This window comes from Haliaeetus leucocephalus, unplaced genomic scaffold (genome assembly GCF_000737465.1).
Source record: "Haliaeetus leucocephalus isolate CR32 unplaced genomic scaffold, Haliaeetus_leucocephalus-4.0 Scaffold168, whole genome shotgun sequence".
NCBI lineage: Eukaryota > Metazoa > Chordata > Aves > Accipitriformes > Accipitridae > Haliaeetus > Haliaeetus leucocephalus.
In genome coordinates this window covers 763,447-781,787 of record NW_010972604.1, presented here as the reverse complement: position 1 = coordinate 781,787, position 18,341 = coordinate 763,447, and the positions used below count along the sequence as shown (strand labels likewise).

General features: G+C 41.3%; 2 protein-coding genes across 2 annotated transcripts in view; one reads left to right on the top strand and one right to left on the bottom strand.

The window, feature by feature from the left end:
• The window catches only part of WDFY4 (WDFY family member 4), a 139,929-nt gene that overhangs the window by 86,126 nt on the left and 35,462 nt on the right, over nucleotides 1-18,341 (top strand). Inside the window, exons 43-46 of the mRNA XM_010563521.1 lie at nucleotides 3,817-3,965; nucleotides 5,098-5,218; nucleotides 7,654-7,739; nucleotides 9,185-9,247. Of these exons, the coding sequence (XP_010561823.1) occupies nucleotides 3,817-3,965; nucleotides 5,098-5,218; nucleotides 7,654-7,739; nucleotides 9,185-9,247 (419 nt within the window). The remainder of the gene's footprint in view (nucleotides 1-3,816; nucleotides 3,966-5,097; nucleotides 5,219-7,653; nucleotides 7,740-9,184; nucleotides 9,248-18,341) is intronic.
• Nucleotides 12,119-12,907, bottom strand: LRRC18 (leucine rich repeat containing 18). The gene has a single exon (XM_010563517.1). It carries the CDS (start codon nucleotides 12,905-12,907, stop codon nucleotides 12,119-12,121), a length of 789 nt encoding a protein of 262 aa, XP_010561819.1.

The window sequence follows — 18,341 nt, the reverse complement described above, 5'->3', positions numbered from 1 at the left end:
TGCTGAGCAAGTGATCAGAGACAGCTGTGAGTGTTTACAGGGAAACATGAGATGTGACAATGAGGAGGAAGGGGCTTCAGGAAGTCCCTAAGCCACTGGCTGCTGAGATGGTATATGAAGATCAAGAATCACTCCATACCTAGCACGTTTCTTATGCTCTTTCCATAAGCTTCTATTATTAAGATGCAGGATAGTTGTTTAGATGAACCACTGAACTGACTTGGAGTAGCCATTCTTTTGTCCTTATTCTGTAAACATGCTGTGCTCAGGAGATTGTGTGGCATGGGTAAGTGTGTTCCAGTAACATGGTTTTGTGACTTCAATTTCCTTGCATTGTATTTTTCCCTGGAGGGACCATGCTAATGCTGCTAGAGTCTGCAGGAATAGATGGCTAACCTCTTCCAGTGTTTTTGAAAAACTGTGTAGACTCTTTGCATCTTCAGGCATGTAATTCCTTTGGAAATCTGGCTCTTGAACTCAAGAGCAGATATGCTTTTTTGGCTATTTGCTTAATGCAACTAGAACATTTACAAAGAGCTCTTCTGAAAAACAAGAAAAAGAAAAAAACCACACCTTTAGCTTTAATTTCCTTGTACATCTGAATGAACAGAGCAATCAAGAGATGCAGGGCTTTGGGCAATACCTTAGAAGGTAATTATTCAATTATTTTATGTCATGTTTGCTTCATTGATTAATGATTCTAGTGGCTGGTGAACTGGATTCTGTTCTATTTTGACAGAAAAGGAAAGGTTTTATTTAATCTATGATAATTTCAGGCTGCTTTGTGTTTCAATGCAAGACCGTAGGTACAAGACTGTCCTGGTGGGGGTTCTGTAGTACACCTCTTTGTCAGATCTTTATTACCCACCCGGAATAAAATGAGCCCTGCTTTCCCAATTGGAACAGCTGACTCAGCCCAAGGGCTCTAGTATTCCTAACAGTGCAAATGTGTTTAATTCTGTTGGGGGATATGACATCAAATTGAAGAAATGGATTTGGCACTGGTGACTGTTACTGGTTGGGTAGTACGAAGACAGAATGTACTGGGGCTTAGAGTTTAGGGTTTGAGAAAGAGAGGTACACGGTCTCTCCCCTCTCAAGGCCTGCTAACATGCCGGTCCTGCCTTAGGTGGAGTAACAAAGTGATTATTTGTGCCAGACCATATTAGTGATTGTGACCAGGCCCCCTTCACAATCCATGTGCCTCCCAAAACCACACACATGATCTCTGGCACATGGGCAGGGTTTGCTGAGGTGGATTTCTTAGAAGTCTGGATTTCAACTTTGTGTCCATTTAGCTATTTTACACAACTGCCTGATGTTTCAATATTCAGTTACCTTCCTTTTGGGAAGAAGTGATCTTTGTGCTATTTAATTACTTCAGGAAACCCTGTGGTTTGCTAATGTGAGCAGAATTCCCCAGTATTCTCAGTGCAAGCATACATGCCTCTAACCATGTAATGGTACAGATATACACAGGCAGTCTAGTTCAGAGAGTTCTGTGGTTGGCATATCCCCACAGAGACAGGCATTCCTGTGGGATCGGCAGGAGAGGTGATGGAAAAACGCTAGCTTCCTCTTAGAAATAATTTAGAGGGGAAAGAAAAAGAGATTGAAGGGATTTTAATGAAAAATTACCCACAGAAATCTTTCAGGGTTGTTTTTTTTTTTGTTTTCAGTCTGGGTTTAAAAAACATTCTGTGCCTACTATGTGACTTTAAAATGAAACCCCCTATTTTGCTGGTAAAATAATTGCTTTTCAGTAAAAAAAAAAAAAAAAAAAAAAAAAAAAAATTAAATGTAGAAAAAAGATTTTATTTCAATTATTTATGAATTTATTATTTATGTTATGCTGGCATCCAAGACTGAAAGCTTGTGTAGCAGTGTGGGTCTGTTTCAGCTGACCTGAGTTAGCCTATGTGTATTTTGAGATAGAGGCAAGGAAGGTTGTAGATTTGATTCCAGAAATTGTGTGGTAAGAACAAAGGCAAAAAAGCAAAGGAGAACCATACCTACTAGACATACGACTGTGTAGACTTTACATGATCCAGTAGAACCGATGCTATTTCTGGTTCATTTTTGCATGCATAAAATATAATACAGGACCCTTGTTCTTATGAAGTTTGGTAGAGGTAAGATCATTGAGATTTTAAAAGAAAAAACAGACTTTGTCATACATCTCATACTTCTCAATCAGTTCTCTCAAGAACATTGCACTAGATTTCTGAACCAGCAAACTTTGTTATGTAATTGCCTCTCAGATCTAATCCCTCTGTATGCAGCCCTCTGGTCCTTGGAGCTTCAGACGGACTCAGCTTACAAAATTTTACACGAATTTCTGGCTTGTAGGTAGTTCAGGATTGTCTTGTTTTGCAGGGGGAGCTCAATAGTGAGCAGTTTTCTTAGTATGTAAGGTAGTGTTAGTGTTTTAAAATTTTGGAAGCATTGGTGTTTGTTGTAGTATGAAAATTTGAAGGGATCTTTGCAAATAGAGGGTGCTTCATCTGAGACTGGGCTTATAGGCTGATGCTTAGGTCCTACCTCCTTCCCTGGGAATGTAGGATATACTGGTTCAAAGTTCTGGTCCAAACTGGGCACAGCAGTGGGTTGACCTTGATCCTCCCAGTTGACTGCACTAACCAGTGGACTGCTCTTTTGGAGCTGAGTATATATAGAAGAGCGAATCGACAGACAAGAAAAATTAGGAACTTCATGCCTCTAAACATTAGGGAAATTCTTTACAAAGAATTACTGTTTGATTTAAAATCAGAACTTTAAGTTTCCTGCAGCCCACACAATTTTCCAGATTGTTGGGCTTTTCTGGTCTCTATATTGGTCCGTTTCCTTTCTATACCATCACTCAGACATTGAAACTGTTCCAGAAAAAAGGCTTTTTCTTCTTTATCAAATCTGGTCAATTCCCAAGAAAATTTTCTATGAACTGACATATATGACTGAAGAACTACTTTGTTGAAAAATTCCCAATGCTTCTAAACTGTGGGTTAGAAATTCCTCTATTTTAAGGGCCAAGTTAATTTGCTCAGGAGAAAGAAAAAGAAAGTGAGTCTTAGGATGCCAAGGGAGGTTTTTTAAACTATTCCAGAATGTTTAACTAAATCTTTAAGACAACTAGAATCATAGATTCATATATTTTGATTAGCCTTCTGTATAATATAGGATGTAAAAGTGCCAGTGCAAGTTTTATGTTACTGAGATTTCAATCCTTTGTATGCTGATCCAGCTGACCATGGTGAGATAGATACCTAGAATATTAGATCCTTTCCTCCCTCCTTGCTCCCTGGGATCCCTTTGTAGGATATTTTCAAGTATGTATTTCACTGGGATCTAAATAAAAGTATTTGCCTTTCACTGTATTCTAAATATACATATATTTATTACATGCCACTGTTTTTCTGATTTGATGCTGTGTAAGTCAATTCCTTCCTCAGGGCTTCAACCCCCTGCCTGTGTAGTAAGTACTGCTGTCTAACAAAGTTTTGCAGTGATAACTCCTGTAACATTTGCAAGCTCTTCATTTTCTGTAGTGATGTTGCTAAACATAGCCACAGATAGATGAGGAAGTAACAGATTTACTGGGGGAAAAGAGCGTAAGACCCTCCCACTACTAGTACCACAGAGGCGGGCACTATCAGTCATATGGTGATTTTGTGGCTGCATCCCTATAGACCTGCTGATCAAGATGGCAGCTGTTTTGGTACAAATATATGTCGTTCTGAATCATTGGGTCTTGCTTCCTGCTGTCCCTGTCTCCTGTGTTACCCACTCCTGGCTTCATTATGCTTGCTTCCATACTAGGTCACATTCAAGTGCTCTGTGGCAGTTGTGCAGGGGCATGCGGCATTGGAAGGAGTGCTGCTTTTCGGCAAGGAGCACTTTTACATTTGTGAGTGCTTTGTGTTATCTCCTCTAGAAGAAGTCTACTGTACACGTCACTGCTTGTCCAGGTGAGTCATTCTTTCCTCCCAAAGATCTGCTTGGTTAACTTCAGTATTGACACATGAATACCTAGAACTTTCACAGACTTTGAGGGAATTTCAAGAAGGATATTAGCACAGCAAGAAGTTTCCCATTCTTTCTATCTATTCATGGAATTGTTTAACATAACTAACACAGGTGCTTGTTCACAGGCTTTGGAGGTGCAACAAGAACTCCCAGCTCCAACAGATGGAGATGGTGGGCAGTCTAACACATTGCTGTTTTTCAATTCTTTTAAAGTGTTGTTAATGTTTCTTTCTGATTGGCTCCCATCTTTTATTCATATGGAACAGTCATTACAAGAGCCTTGAGCTTCATTGTCTTGTAAACTTTTTGTTTCTTTCTCCAAGACAGAATCATAATTAATATTTGGCACACTGCTATCATCTTTGACTCATGATTTATTGAGACTGATCAATATTGAAAATGAGCCTGTTAGACTTAGCTCTTTGCGCATACTGTGTGCTCATGTGCAAAGCCCAGTGGGACAGTGAGTAACTCAGTGGTTTTACTCCCTGACTGTCTGCTCTGCATCCGATTCTTACTAAGTCCAATATCAGTCAATCTGATCAGGTGACTTAAGGATCGATTGGACTGGGTCCAATAAAAGCTTAGGTTGTTTTTCTAAGGGATTTGCTATGGACTAGGCTGTAGATAACAATTGCAGTGCATGTACATGACTAAAGTAATAACGAATTAATTGCTTAATTATTAGTTCCAATTAATTGCTGTTTATAATAGCTGTGTGTCCATATGATGCTTGCCCTTGCCCCAGGCTTTCAGGTTCTCCCACCCAGCTCCTTCCCTTGCTGCTTCTCACACTTTAGTGTGTGCAAAACTTTGCTGTCTGCCTGTTTGCATGCACTAAAATAATTCCAAACCTACCCTTAGCCTCCACAGGCTCTTTAATTTATTTTGGGAACTAGTACAAAATCTGCCTTCACTATTTAGCTTTGTTTTCAATTCATGTATGCCCCAGTTGATCTTGCTATCTCATAGTATTTTTATTCTTCTTTGGGGAGGGCTTGGATGTTCGTGATGGCTCTCCTGATCTTTTTTGTTTCAAGTTAATTTTTCTTCCTTTATATTTTTCTCTTCCAGCATCAGTGATACATTTATTTTCAACTTATGTCATAAAGATCATGCTGTGGGAGACCAGATGTGTTCCCGTTATTCGTATCATGATATAAAAGAGATTCACCTGATGCGCTTTCTTCTGCAGGTAGGAGCTAACATGCTCAGTCATTTGAGAAAAAGCTGCAACAGCAGTGATGACATGTGACTGAAAACTACTTCCACAATTTTTACTAAGACTGCTGAGATTTACTTGAGTCCCAAAATGCCTTTGCTCCCATCATTGCTTCATTAGCCTTTGGAATACAAACTCCTTCCTATATTCACCAGGGTGTTTAAGCACCCTCACTGGAGTGGTTGGCTTATTAGTTGTTAGGCTAACAATGTTCTTCACAGTTTATCTCAATGTTTTTGAAAATAAGACTTGAAGTCAATATCCTGTGTTTTGATGGAAGCTCCCAGTAAGTGTCTGACTTTCAGTAATACTCAGCTCCCACAGACTTCAGTAGTTTTGGACACCAGTGGATTATGGGTATGTGTAACATTCTTACCCTGGGCCTCTTGCAATAACTTCCAAGTTGTGCATGTGAGTCAATAAATGAATCATAAGTCAGAGCAGAGGATTTGAATCCTCTGTGCCTTTAGCTGTGCTACCCAGAAGCTACTCATCACCAGTGGTGTGGTACCCTTTTAGTTTTGTCTGGTTTAGATGGGCCTGTGATGAGAATCACAGAAGAGTTGTAGCTAGAGCTCCTTGCAGCACCAGGGCCTGTGCTTGCTCTAGAGGGTTTTGGTACAGTCTAAAGAGTAATTCACAGATTTTGTCTGACAAAAATATGGCATTTTGAAGCAGCTACAACTGGTTAACTGTTATTTTGAATCCATTTTTGGAAGGTTGAGATTCAAAAGAGAATTAAGAAAACATTCAGAAAATTCAAAGGTTGGAGAAAATGGGGCTGATTATTGTCTTATGTCATGTAGTATGGCACTCATGACTCAGGCCTGTTTTATTTTATATTTAATTATGTATGCAAAATGGACAATTTTATTAGGTGAGACTTGCTTCAAGATATAGGATATCTCAGTGGTTAGGTCACTTTCCAAGCATGTATAGGAACATTAAGTCTTGTTCTGAGTAACTGTATGAAGCTTATTTTCTTATATCACTGGTGAGCAACCTGAACAACAGAACTGTCACCTCTCCTGTTTTGTGAATAGCATCAAAGTTGCCAGTGGAATCTTGCTGCCTTCTCATATATTCAAACGTCTCTGTATGCATGGATTTTTTTAAACATGTGAAATGGAAATGTTTTGTGTGACCCAAAGTGAAAAATGGAGATGAGTAAAAACAGTCTTTCTTTGAGTGGGCTTGGGGCAAAGGCGGGGCTTGTTGGTTTGAGGGGGTTTTGTGGTTTCTTGGTTGAGGGGGCAGTTTGGTGTTTTTGTTTTGATTTGATTTGTTTCAATTAACAAACTGAAAACTCAGGTATCTGTATCAGGCTCTCAAGTTCTTGCACTAGGACTCCATGTCATAAACTGCTTTGAAAAAAATATTGCCGAAAAAGAAGAAAACTGATTCCTTGCACTTTCCCTGCAGGACAGGTGGATCAGCTGTTTGGGCAGCTACTGTGCCTCAGAAAGCTATCTCCTGTTCGTGCACATAGCCCAGCTCAGAGCAAAGCACTGTGAAACCACATGGCCCAATTCTGTAATGATGACGCTTGAGCAGACTTGGTTTGGGAAGCTGAGCTTCAGAGCAAACACTGCAAGCTGTTTATTGTCATAACTGCTCTCATATTACCTTTCTGATTATACTTTATTTGTGAATCATGTATGGGGCAGTTGCCATTGAGATGTTTTTCTAGGTTTGTATTGCACCCGCCATGTTTGGATCGAAATTCATCTCTGGGGTCCCCAGACACTACGTCATTTGTAGTTTTACTTGACTGACTTTGGGGAAAAAAGAGCCACTCAGTGAGTAAATAATAGGATTATATGCAAATGTCTAACACATTAATTGTGTGGAGACCTTGCAGAAAAAAGGGGGTGAAGTTTTCAACTTTGATTGTTTAAAGCTTCAGTGAGAAGTGTCATAAACTCCCCTTCCTCCTCTGCTGCTTCTTGTCAGGAGAAATTATTTTGGCATTTCTGTTGAGCTCACTATTCATTTAGAAAGCAGTACGGTTGCTTTCCAAAAGAAACTCTTATTTAGCATCCCCTCTTCATGTTATCTTTCTCACCTGATCAGAAGTGAATACTACTAATGTCTTGTTAATCACACTGAGATTTCAAGATAAAAATGCTTCAGAAGCAGCAGAAGGAGGTGGGTGGCGGAACGGATATCTGGGGTTTGGGTTTGCTTCAGAGAAGCATTTGAACTCCTAGTCAACCCAGCAGGACCATTCCTACAGTTGGAGAAATTGGGAATATTAGGCATATTTTGCTATAGTTCTTCACACTTGATACAATGTCAAGGCCTGTTTTTTTTAAAGCCCTGAAGAATTGGACAGGCCATGATGGACTCTTTGCAGCACTAGGCTTTGCTCTGCAGCTCTTCACACTGTAAATGGTTTATCTTTCCAGGAGATTGCCTTGGAAATATGCTTCAAAAATGGTTACTCCAGATTTCTTGTCTTCCATGACAGCGACAGAAATAAGATATTTAAGAGGTAATCACTACTTCATAATAACATGTGAACACACAGGTGACACTCCTGGTCTATTGCCCCTATTTATCCTGGTTTCAGATGTCTGTCTTGTGCTGCCCCAGGGGCTTTTTCTTCAATTGCAGGCCCTTGGTCTTTACTGGGTTACACTTAAGCAAAGCTATGAAATTTTCCTTTTGCTGACCTGTGAATTCTTCGGAGCATTATATATTGATTTATCAAGGGAGCTAGTGCATGCGTTCTAGCACCCAGTGGTGTGTTGTATGTCCCTGCATCCCAGGAAATTGCATTTGTAGCTGTGCTGCTTCCTCTCACTGAGATGACAGCCACCTCCATCTCACCTCACAGTACTGCGTGAAAGAAGGTTTCTTCCTGCCTTCTTCCAACACAGGAAGTGTCATTAGATTCTTAAGGAATAAAACTTTTTTGTCTCTCTGACTCTGACTTTATCTTTGGTGTAGAGTTAACTTTTAACAATGGAATTTTTGTTTAAAAAAAGATTTCTCCTTAAGTGCTTGTCTCGTTTGATGGAACTTGAACGTAAGACTATGAGGTGATTAATTAGCACTTTGTTTTCTTGCATTTTTTTTTTCCTACTGCAGTTCTGGCTGTTATATCAGGTTTAATTTCACTATCCTTTATGCAGAAAAAATACTTCAATACGTAGTAGTTCCTGTGGCAAATTCTGCAGCCTGGACTGAGGATTGGTACTGTTAATTTCTAAACAATCATAGCAGTTCCTTCTGCTCCTGAAATCTCTGAACAGTTGCTAATGGGGTATTGCTTAAAAAGTCAATGCAGATTTATCTGTTTGTTCTTTTTAAACTGGCTGCATAGGGTGGCTACTTAAAATCACCGGGTTCTGCCCCAGAGCCTGCTGCTTTGTTTAGCCCTTATCTTTGCTGTGTCTCAGCTCTGACAAATATCTCTTGGGGGATCTTGTGGAGGCAGTTCAATATAAGGTTTTGATCCTCAGCTGCCTGTATTGCCCCTCAGCTGAAGGTCACCAAAACTACATATTTCAAGAGTTTAGTATGTCTGACATCATAAACCCCCAGTGAAAGTAAACAGGAATGGCTGAGGCATGGGTTGGTATTCCTTTCTGCTGTTTTTCCTAGGTAAATGTCTGAGCAGGTTCTCATTCTTTGGCTTTAACTAATAGCACATTAAACCACCTGATCATAAGTCCATAGCCCTATATATCAATTCAAGGTCCTGTTTGGGAAAGAAACTGCTTTTATCCAACCCATAGACAACTCCTTAATATTAAATGTATGCTTTTGCTGTGTTGTCTTGCAGCTTTGTCCTAGGTTAGAGTCTCAGTGAAATGCTGTGGCATCCTTAAGGAAAAAAGTTGCTGTCAGAACATGATATAGGTTATATACATATGTAAAGTATACAGATAACCATTTAAATAATTATAACGTGACCTTTCATATCTCCTATAGATTTTGCTCTTTCCAACCTGCTTTGAAGTCGAAGGGGATAACAGAAGAGTCTTTGAATATAAGGTAAAACATAGGAAACATTGGATAACTATAGATAAGTGCAATTGTGTGAATAAGTTGCACCTTAAAAAAGCATCTAGAAACTTATGTATTTGTGCCCCCTGTTTTAAAGATTCAAAGGTGTCCCCAGAACTCTGAAAAGCATTCTAGTGTACAACATCCACAGTGTGAAGACATGAAGAACATGTTGAGTAGCTGACTGTGCGTAGTTGATTAATAATTATTACCTCCTTAATATGACTTTATTGATAAACTCTACACAGACGGTTAGTGTGGGAAAGAGACAGTCAGTGAGGTGAGGTTAGAACTAATCCATAATGCTTCTGCATAATGTCCTCTTTATTGTGTGGTTAGGGCAGACAACGATAGATGTACACATGGATGTTTTGGCATGCTATAGTAACTGTGTCAGATTTACCACTGCAGGGAAAAAAGTTTTCTTCTAGTGGGAGATGATTGAGAGCATGCTCCACGCTGACCTTGAGTTACTTGCACACCTGCAACTCTCCTCAATTTAGATATCTGAGGAACACAAGCCTGAATGCCTAATTGATGTCCTCTGAAATGATTACCTGGAGGCTGGAATATTGCTGAGACCTGAGGGGCAGATTACCCCTAGGAGTTATTGTGGCCTGTGTCAGCTGTACTACTTTTCTTAATTTTTACTCTACCTGTTGTAGATCATTACCTATCTTGTAAATGAACATTTTCACCCCTGAGTACCAGCCATCAGCTTGCAAAAAGTATCAGTGCAGTATGCAGCCAGCTCTGGCTAGAGCCTAACCTATGCCAGAGGTGATGGTTGACTCTATGGAGCATGATGCATGTTCTGCGTGGAGTAACCAATAACTGACCCCAGGGTTTCCTTTCCCAGTGCTTGCTGGGCGCTCAACAGGTGGGAATGTCTTGCGATAAGATGCACTGTCGCTGCAGGAACTTTGGGCTTTAGCTGGGCATGTGATTATCATGAGAAAAACTTGACTCATGTTTGGTCTCAGAGATTGAAGCAAGGCGAATGTCTAGGTCTAAAGTAGCCTGTCCTGAATCCCATAAGGCTCTGCCTTCAGTTTTACTCTATTGGCTGAGAGAGGACCCTGTGCACCTTACTCACTCTCAGCATGTAAGGGGCCTTTGGCATAGCTTTGGCTGGGCCATGTTAGACCATGAGCTGAATTAAAATAAACACGAGATAGTGCTACTGCCTAAGTAATGATCCCAGAAAAGTTGTGCTTAAGTGGAAGGTTAGAGAAAATGACCCCAGTGGGCATGATTCCCTTTACCAAGCTCCAGTCTGGGAACCAAAGGACTGAGGACTTGATGATTTTACTTTTCTCTCATTTAAATTCTAGAGCCACTTCTGAGTTGGAAAAATTCAAGAGCAGCACAAGGGGCTCCTTCCCCATCTAGGGGGTAATGGCCATCTTCCACAGCATCCCAGCTTTTCCTGCCCTACCTGAGACAGGGAGGAAGTCCAGACTGAGCTCTTTGCCCAGACACACTATTAATAATTGCACAGCTGAAGCATGGAGAGAAGAAATTACTAGTTTGATGTATCCTATGACATTGACGTAGTAGCATTTCTGTGAAACCCCATATCAGTTTTTCCACCTAACCCATAGGAATAATACCCAGGAGTTCTGACTCCCAGGCTCTACTATAGCCATTTAAGAAATTATAATGGGCTGTTACTGGACAACTGAGTACTTTGCCCCTGGCACTTTATTCTTCATTTAAATGTACTTAAATGTTTGCCGTCCCCATATGTTACTACGGCCACAGCCAGCATCTCTTCTTGTGTCATGCTTGACTGCTTTTATAATCTGCTTGTTGGTTGTACCTGTATATTGCTGTTTGCAGGCTGCCAGCACTCTCTGCCCTAGGGATGTGATTTGAGCGAGTGAATGTGTGTGCTCAGGTGCACATGTACATGCGCATATGTGAACAGAAAGCTAGAATTGCTGTGGGGACACCACACCTGATTTAATCAGTTCACCAGCTGACTCCTGGATCATGGAAGAGGGTGACTCTTTTCTTTTCACTGCTTAAGTGATATGCCCAGAACCCTTAAAAAGAGCAATCTTTTCCCTACCCCTTCTCTATTCTGTGCCTTCCTTGGAGGGAGACTCAGAGCAGACAAAACACAATGAATATAGGTGGTGGTGGCTGATTGTGTCGTTCAAGTTAGAGATCACAGCGCCCAGGTATAGCACTCAAAATCCCAGAGAACTTCCTTATGCAAAGTCTGGCCACTTGATGGCAAACAGGATGACTGGTTGTTTAGCTCTAAGCATTGTGTTTGCACTGCTTAGTTACTCCTGAGCATGATATTTGTGTTGTCTGCCTCTGCTGAATTGGAACAGGCTCATGGTTCCTACACTGACAGTGCCTATCTGAGATTCTCTGAGGGGTTGGTGGCAGCCACCAGCAGCAGAAGGTTCCCAGGTCTGTTCCTTTTCCTCCAAATGGTATTTACTGAGACTAGTTTAACTGTGTCTCACCCCATGAAAATGAACAGAACTAATGTTTGGAGCTCAGTGGTGGGAGTGGAGTTACTAGAAAAAACTATCTTTTTGAAGATTCCTTTGCTGGACACGTGCACACATGAAAGACCAAAAAAACCCCAAACAAACCCAAACGTGGAGAACATGTTGTAGGAACAGGTCCAGATGGAAATAGTCCTTCCTTTCCCAAGTATACATCTGTTTTAGTTGTTTTAGATTCCGTTTTAGAGACCACACAGGTCTGCTGCTTCTAAAACTGAGTAGATCTTTAAAGGAAGAGAACTGCAGAAAAAGGGAGGAGGAAGGAAGTCAGCTTTTTATTAGCTTGAACTGGACTTCATGGGACATGGTCTGTGGAGTGCCTTGGTATATTTCAGGGATGTTTGCCTCTTAATCTCCATTCTTCCTGATTATCCTTTGCAGTGGAATTGGGTGTAAGGAGTAAAGGGAAACTTGGCTTCTTTGAGGGGCTAGGTGTCACATTCTTTAGCTTGTTCAGCTTGTCCCTCTCATCCTGACACATCTTCAGGCAGGAAGAGCACAGGTCTTTATCTTGTACTAAGTAAAGCATTTCTGTGCGTTTAACAGAGTCAGCATGCTCTTCTTGTTCTGTTGTATCTGGGAGAGGGTTTCTTTTTGCATTCAGTTTCTTGAGTTTGGGGAGCTTTTTCACACTGTTTGGGATGGTGGTCAAGGCATTGTCAAAGAGACCTATCTCATTAAGTTCCTTCAGGGCCCCAAGACTGCTGGGAATACTGTCAAGACAGTTCAAGCCAAGGTTAAGAATACGCAGGTTCCTGAGAAGGTTCAACTCTTCTGGCAGATTTTTGGTGGTCAGCTTGTTGTTACATATATTCAGGTAGAAGAGGTTCTGAAGTGTACCTATTGCCTTGGGCAGCTCCTCAAGCTGATTACTATGCAGGTCCAGCCAGCGCAGTTTCTGGAACTTCTCAATGCTGCTTGGAATCTTTTTTAACATGTTTCTGCTCAGATCAAGTTCATCCACATCAGCCAGTTTCAGAATGCAGTTGGGGAAGGTGGTGATACCCATCTTGCTTAAGTCAAGACGGCGCCCTCCATCAAAAGATATCCGGATGGAATTTTTGGCAATTTTCAAGGTGATCTTTTTACCTTTTTGACCTTTTGCTTTCCCCTTGGCCATCTCTCCACTGAGAGGCAGACAGACACACCAGACTCTGTAGATAAAGGTGGAAACTCCAGTAAAGCCTTTGAAAGCAGTGGCTGTTACTCCCTAAATAAAAACAAAAGAATCACATAGTTACAAATTAACATGTGACTGCTGGACTGTTCAGAAGTCGTCTTTTTTTTTTAAGGTCAGGACTTTTCAACCCTGAAGCTGCAACTCTGAAAGTTCTTCCTGAAAGTATTTTGAGTAGATGCAATTCTAATAATTTACAATATTACTTTATTGCATTGTAACACCTATATTGCATTACAGGGTGAAATTACAAGTGGGAGAAATTTTCTGTCTTTCATCCTTAGATACTGATTTGAGCTCAGCATGTAATGAAACTGAGTGAAATGTGTAATTACCTATCAGCTGTTTGGGGACATAAGAAAAATGTATTGTGGGTCTCAATCCAGTCCTTAGGGACTGCACTAAAAGAAGCTATCCAAAATTGCACATATTCTGCCAGACCAACAGGTTGCCTTCTTTACAGGCCTGGCATCTGTTGAAAGGTTGGTTAAACATCCTGTTTAATGGACCTGAGATTTGGGCTGTGGACACTATTGAAAGATTAAATATTTAAAGCGAATGATTAAGAGTCTTGTTTTAACCAGGACCTCAGGAACATAGTGGGCTCCCAGATTTGCCAGGACTGCTTGCAGTTCATAGATCACCTGCAGTGCAGAGTGCAACAGGGGGTCTGTGTCAGTGCTGCCTAATGACAGGTTAAACCAGGCCTTGCTAAGTGCCTCCTGTGCTTTCAAGGACAGACTCTGGATACTCTGAACTTGTCTTTCCATTTGTGCTGCAGGACAGATGGGCTCCCACTGCAGAGGTGTCCCACCCTCAAAAAATGCATGTAGGTGCTCTGGTCAGACTTTTGACTCATACTGATGCTCAGTGTGTACTATGTGCTTTGTTGAATTGAGGCCTGTATGAGTAGTAGTCCACTGTAGTCTCAGGTTTGGTGAACTATCGCTCTAATCGAAGGTCATCAAATACAGCTGCTAATTATGGCTAGTGACAAAGGAAATAGACTGATTCCCTGGAAATGGATGACAACGTCCTCTCAACCAGAGTGCAGAGAGGAGCATGAGTTACAGCTGGCTAATCTCAGGATGGTCCGGGTGCTCTGGCATTTAATTGTGAAGAGTCAAATTGCAGCTTTGATGAATGATTGTTTGGGACAAAATATGGATTTGTCTACAATACATTTCCCTATTAGAAAGGCTTCATTACAAACCCTCCAGGCTTTTTGGCTACTCATTAATCATGTGCAAATACATGAAGGGGAAGCTCAGGCTACAACTAAGGCATTTCAGCTCCTTTTCAATTACATGCCATAGCCAAAAATAATGCAAAAGCAAGGAGGATCTCCGCCAGTTACCACCCACCCTTCCAAGAGCTCCATAATGAGGCAGATACTTCAAAAAATACTGGAAGCATCACAGTGGGGTCAGTCTTGCCCTGAGGGTATGTTCCAAAATTGGATCTTTGTTATTTTATATAAAAATATTTAAACACAGTTAAATCTTTCTGTGCCTGTCACTCCCACATTTCTGTCTCTCACCAGTACTTACAGGGCCATATTACCATTATATCTGAAGGCCTCTCACTCTTTGTTGTATTTAACCTGACAGTGCCCCAGGGACAATATCAATGCTATTCTTTCCATAGTGTAGACTGGTAACTGAAGCAAAGTACTCTACAGTGGAAAATTAAGCCCTTTCTCCACCTTTGTTGAAGTTAGCTTAAATAATTTGCCCAGGAGTGGGTAGGAAATTCTGGAGATCAAAACGACAGTTTTTTTTTAAATCGCAATTCACTCATTTTAAGGATTTGATGCAATATTCTTGTTGGCAATTCTGTGAAGATAAAGTTCAACTGCATGGGAAATGCCAGAGCCCTACTGCTGGTACAGGACACCCTGAATCTGTTACCAGTACACCGAGCGTCACTACCATGCTTCAGAAAAAGATCTGCAGGGCAGCTTCCTTACACTTGGGCAGAATGGAAAGAGACTTTCTGCTTCCTGTAATTGGTGTGAACCTGGTGACTTTTGGGTCCAACTTTATCTCTGAATTTTGTGATGGATGAGTTGCCCAAAACATTCAGCACGTTTTGATCAGTGAAGATTTTCAGCCAAGTATGCCTTTAAAAAAATGAAAGGGAGCCTCAAGGAAAATTTTTTTCTGAATTAAAAATGATAATTTCTTTTAAAATTATTTTTGAAACGTCTGTAAAACTCTCAGAAAGAAAATATTTTTTTTCAGTTCCTAGTAATTTTTTTCTATTACTTTTCATTTAAAATCCAAGGGGGGAACGCTGATGCAAAACAGTTTCCTTAAAAATACCAGATTGCCAAAAAATCAGCCTGTTCTGCAGCTGTCTGTTAATGCTGGTTCCCAGTGCTGGTGTCCCTCTGTGCTGTGCGTGCCTGGGAGCACTAGAGGGAGCCTGGTGTACAAGGTTGAGTGCTGGAGGCTTGTCAGGAACAGCACCGTTCAACCTTTCGGGTTTGAGTACTTCTCTGTCAATAACACTTGCCAACTTGTTACAAAGTTTGAACCTGGACTTTCAGACCAAACAAACAGATCACTTTAATTTTCCTGAAGACAGATCTCTTTGCGTGTTGCACTGGATAATGCCCAGACTTCAAAGAGATTTTTAACCGCCTCCTTTAGTCAATTTTTTTAAAATCCTGCTGTGGACCTCTAAGATGCACTGATCAGGAAAACATGAGTCCCTAGGGAGTGCTCATCCTTTCCAAGTGCTATTTCCTTTGTGTTAAAAGTTGCAGCCATGTTTCAAACTTACAAAAAGGTGATTTGCAATCCCAAAGATAGGGGTTTGCACTAGAGGTCTGCAGAAATACCAAGCACCAGACAACTGGAAGGGAATGAATAGCTCTCTTCTCTCCACATGCTTGTAAACTAATTATCAGTGTTTCACAGGGCTGTAGCTGGAGATAATGGAACTTACTTAGCCCTGTCTCATTTTCTTTAGCTCTGCGTAAGAGGGCTCCAGTTCTGTAGCCACTGATATTAAAAATTCAGGAATTGCAGGAGCCCTCCTTGCTGTTTGACCTCATGCTCACAGTGCATCTCCTGGGATAGCAGAGGGAGAGTTACATGTGTTGCACTACTACCTGAGAAACGATGATGACAAGAGGGAACTCTCTTTACTCATTTTCTTGAAACCCTCACCACACTGCCAGGTTCACCCTCTGAGTTGCTAGCAATCCTTTGCCCAGGGGTGGGGGTGCTGCTTTTCTGTGTGTATAAGGTCTTGCTAAAGAGTATCTTAACTAGAAAACTCTTTCCCTTTTTATCCACACTTGGTAAAATCTTTTGTCTGGATTGGGCTTTTGAAAGCCCAGGGCTAGCCCCAGAGCTTTAAGAGTGTTTCACAGGCCCAGAGCTTTGAGGCTGACCTGATACAGGAATTGATAGAAAATGTGTTAAGGGCATCACGCTGTCTCTGGTGCTCTGTGTTGCTGGGAGCTGCAGGGAGGGAACAGACCTTGAGCATCAGGACTAGGGCTGTCAGCGTCTCTCTGAGGCAAGGAAGGATTGGAGATTACTCCTTATCTGCACTTAAGCACTTGCACAGGGCCCAGTCATGACTCCTTGTAGCTTAAGCCTGTCTTAAGAAGGAGATCTGATCCTAGAAGAATACAGATTTCGACCCTGCTGATGCAGTCTCTTCCACCTGACCCTTTCTTCTTCCTTTCTCAGCATTGGGCTGGTAGGAGCAGAACAGGCCTTCTGCCTATGACACTGTCTGGGTGTTTCAGGACCTTGTCCTCTGTGGTTCTGCCTGTTCTTTTCATTCCATATGTTGCTTCACCGCACCCAAGGCTGCACAGAACCATCTTGACCCCATCTTGAACTAGTCTGTGAGAAAAGTTTCCTCTGTCTTTCCTCCTGGAAGTCTGCGTATTGCAGAGCAGTCCTGCCAAGCCCAGTGGAGCTACGCATGCCCTGCACCTCTCTGGTGGCAGGAAAGCAGTGAGGTGACATGTTCTAATTCACCCATGGAATAGCTCTATAGAAATACTTTCATATAAAGCTTAAAAACAGCATTTGTACAGTGAATAATTTTGCATGAAGCCAAGCAGTTCCAGCTAGGGTAGGTTTTTATTTTCCTGCTTACAAGCCTGTTACCATTTCTTTGTTGTTGGATACAATCTGTTGTGGAAGAGAGATTAATTCACTATCTTAAATGCAGTCTCATGTGAACAGGCAGGTTTAGACTAAATCCTGCCATGAGCAAACAGGCAGAGAGAGGTTTTCTTCCTTAATTTTCTTGCTTTTCTACATCACTTCAGAGCCACTGTGCTATCACAAAGTGCAAGGTCACTTATAAAACCAAGACCCACCAAAAATAAATGAAAATATTGTTTCATCTTAACAGTTCTGCCAGACTGCCCCCATGTGTAAGATCTTACCGGCTAGCAGCTAGGAAGACTTAGAAGGTGAGGTATAGACGTCAAAAGCTGCTTGGTTTTGTTCAGTAGTGTGGGATGAGCCTTCATGGTCTGTTACTGTGCAGTTGTCCTCTGTCTACTCGTCTTTGAGTAATGAATTAGTCTTTCGGTCTGTAAATAAACCCATGAGCAGGGAGCACAGGACAATTTCCTTGTCACAGTCCGCAAATTCTGAATCGTACTTCCTTGATGGAAAATAGCAGCCCTTCAAGAAACTTGTGTATGTGAATGTGCGGGGAGGAGGAGAAACAGTGAAAAGGACTTCCCCAGCTTCAGGGTCTTTCTATTCGATTCTCTTTCCACAGCCTGTGAAACTTTTGTTCCTAAGCAACGGCAATGCTAGGTCCTTGGAGATGATTAGCATAATGTTTGGTTCCAGCATGCAAGTTTAAGCTGGAGGGAAAAGAACTAAACGGCATGCAGTGCCTGCAAATGTTAGATTTCAAATTATGCAGAAAGAAAAAGCATCTGGACCTCGTTAGAAGCTGTTCGTCAGCTTCTAACGTTGCCTTAACTGTCCATTTTAGTCATTTGGCTATTTCATTTTATTTGGATGTGACACAGTGTGAGATACTTTTATGTGTGTGTTAAAACTCACAACATTTGTGATGCCATCTTTAGCATGTGCCAGGTCAGATAGATATGGACACAGGAGGGAAAGCTCATTCAGCAGTGCGGCAGAGAGGATGTGAGCTATGGCTTATATTCATCTATCTGTGGCCCTTCAAAACTGCAGTTGGTACAACAATTTCCCTTTGTAGCATGTGAATATACCGGAATTTGTCTCTGTGACTGGGGCTAACAAGCTCAAGCTTTTAGTAACTGGTTGCAACAATTTCAAAATAGTATCTGGAAAAAAAGAACCATGAAAGAGAAATAGCTGTGTGTTTTGTGGTAAGTATTGTTCACAGGAGATGC

Coding starts and splice junctions, on each gene's coding strand:
- LRRC18 (XM_010563517.1), bottom strand. CDS start 12,907: ATGGCCAAGGGGAAAGCAAAAGGTCAAAAAGGTAAAAAGATCACCTTG.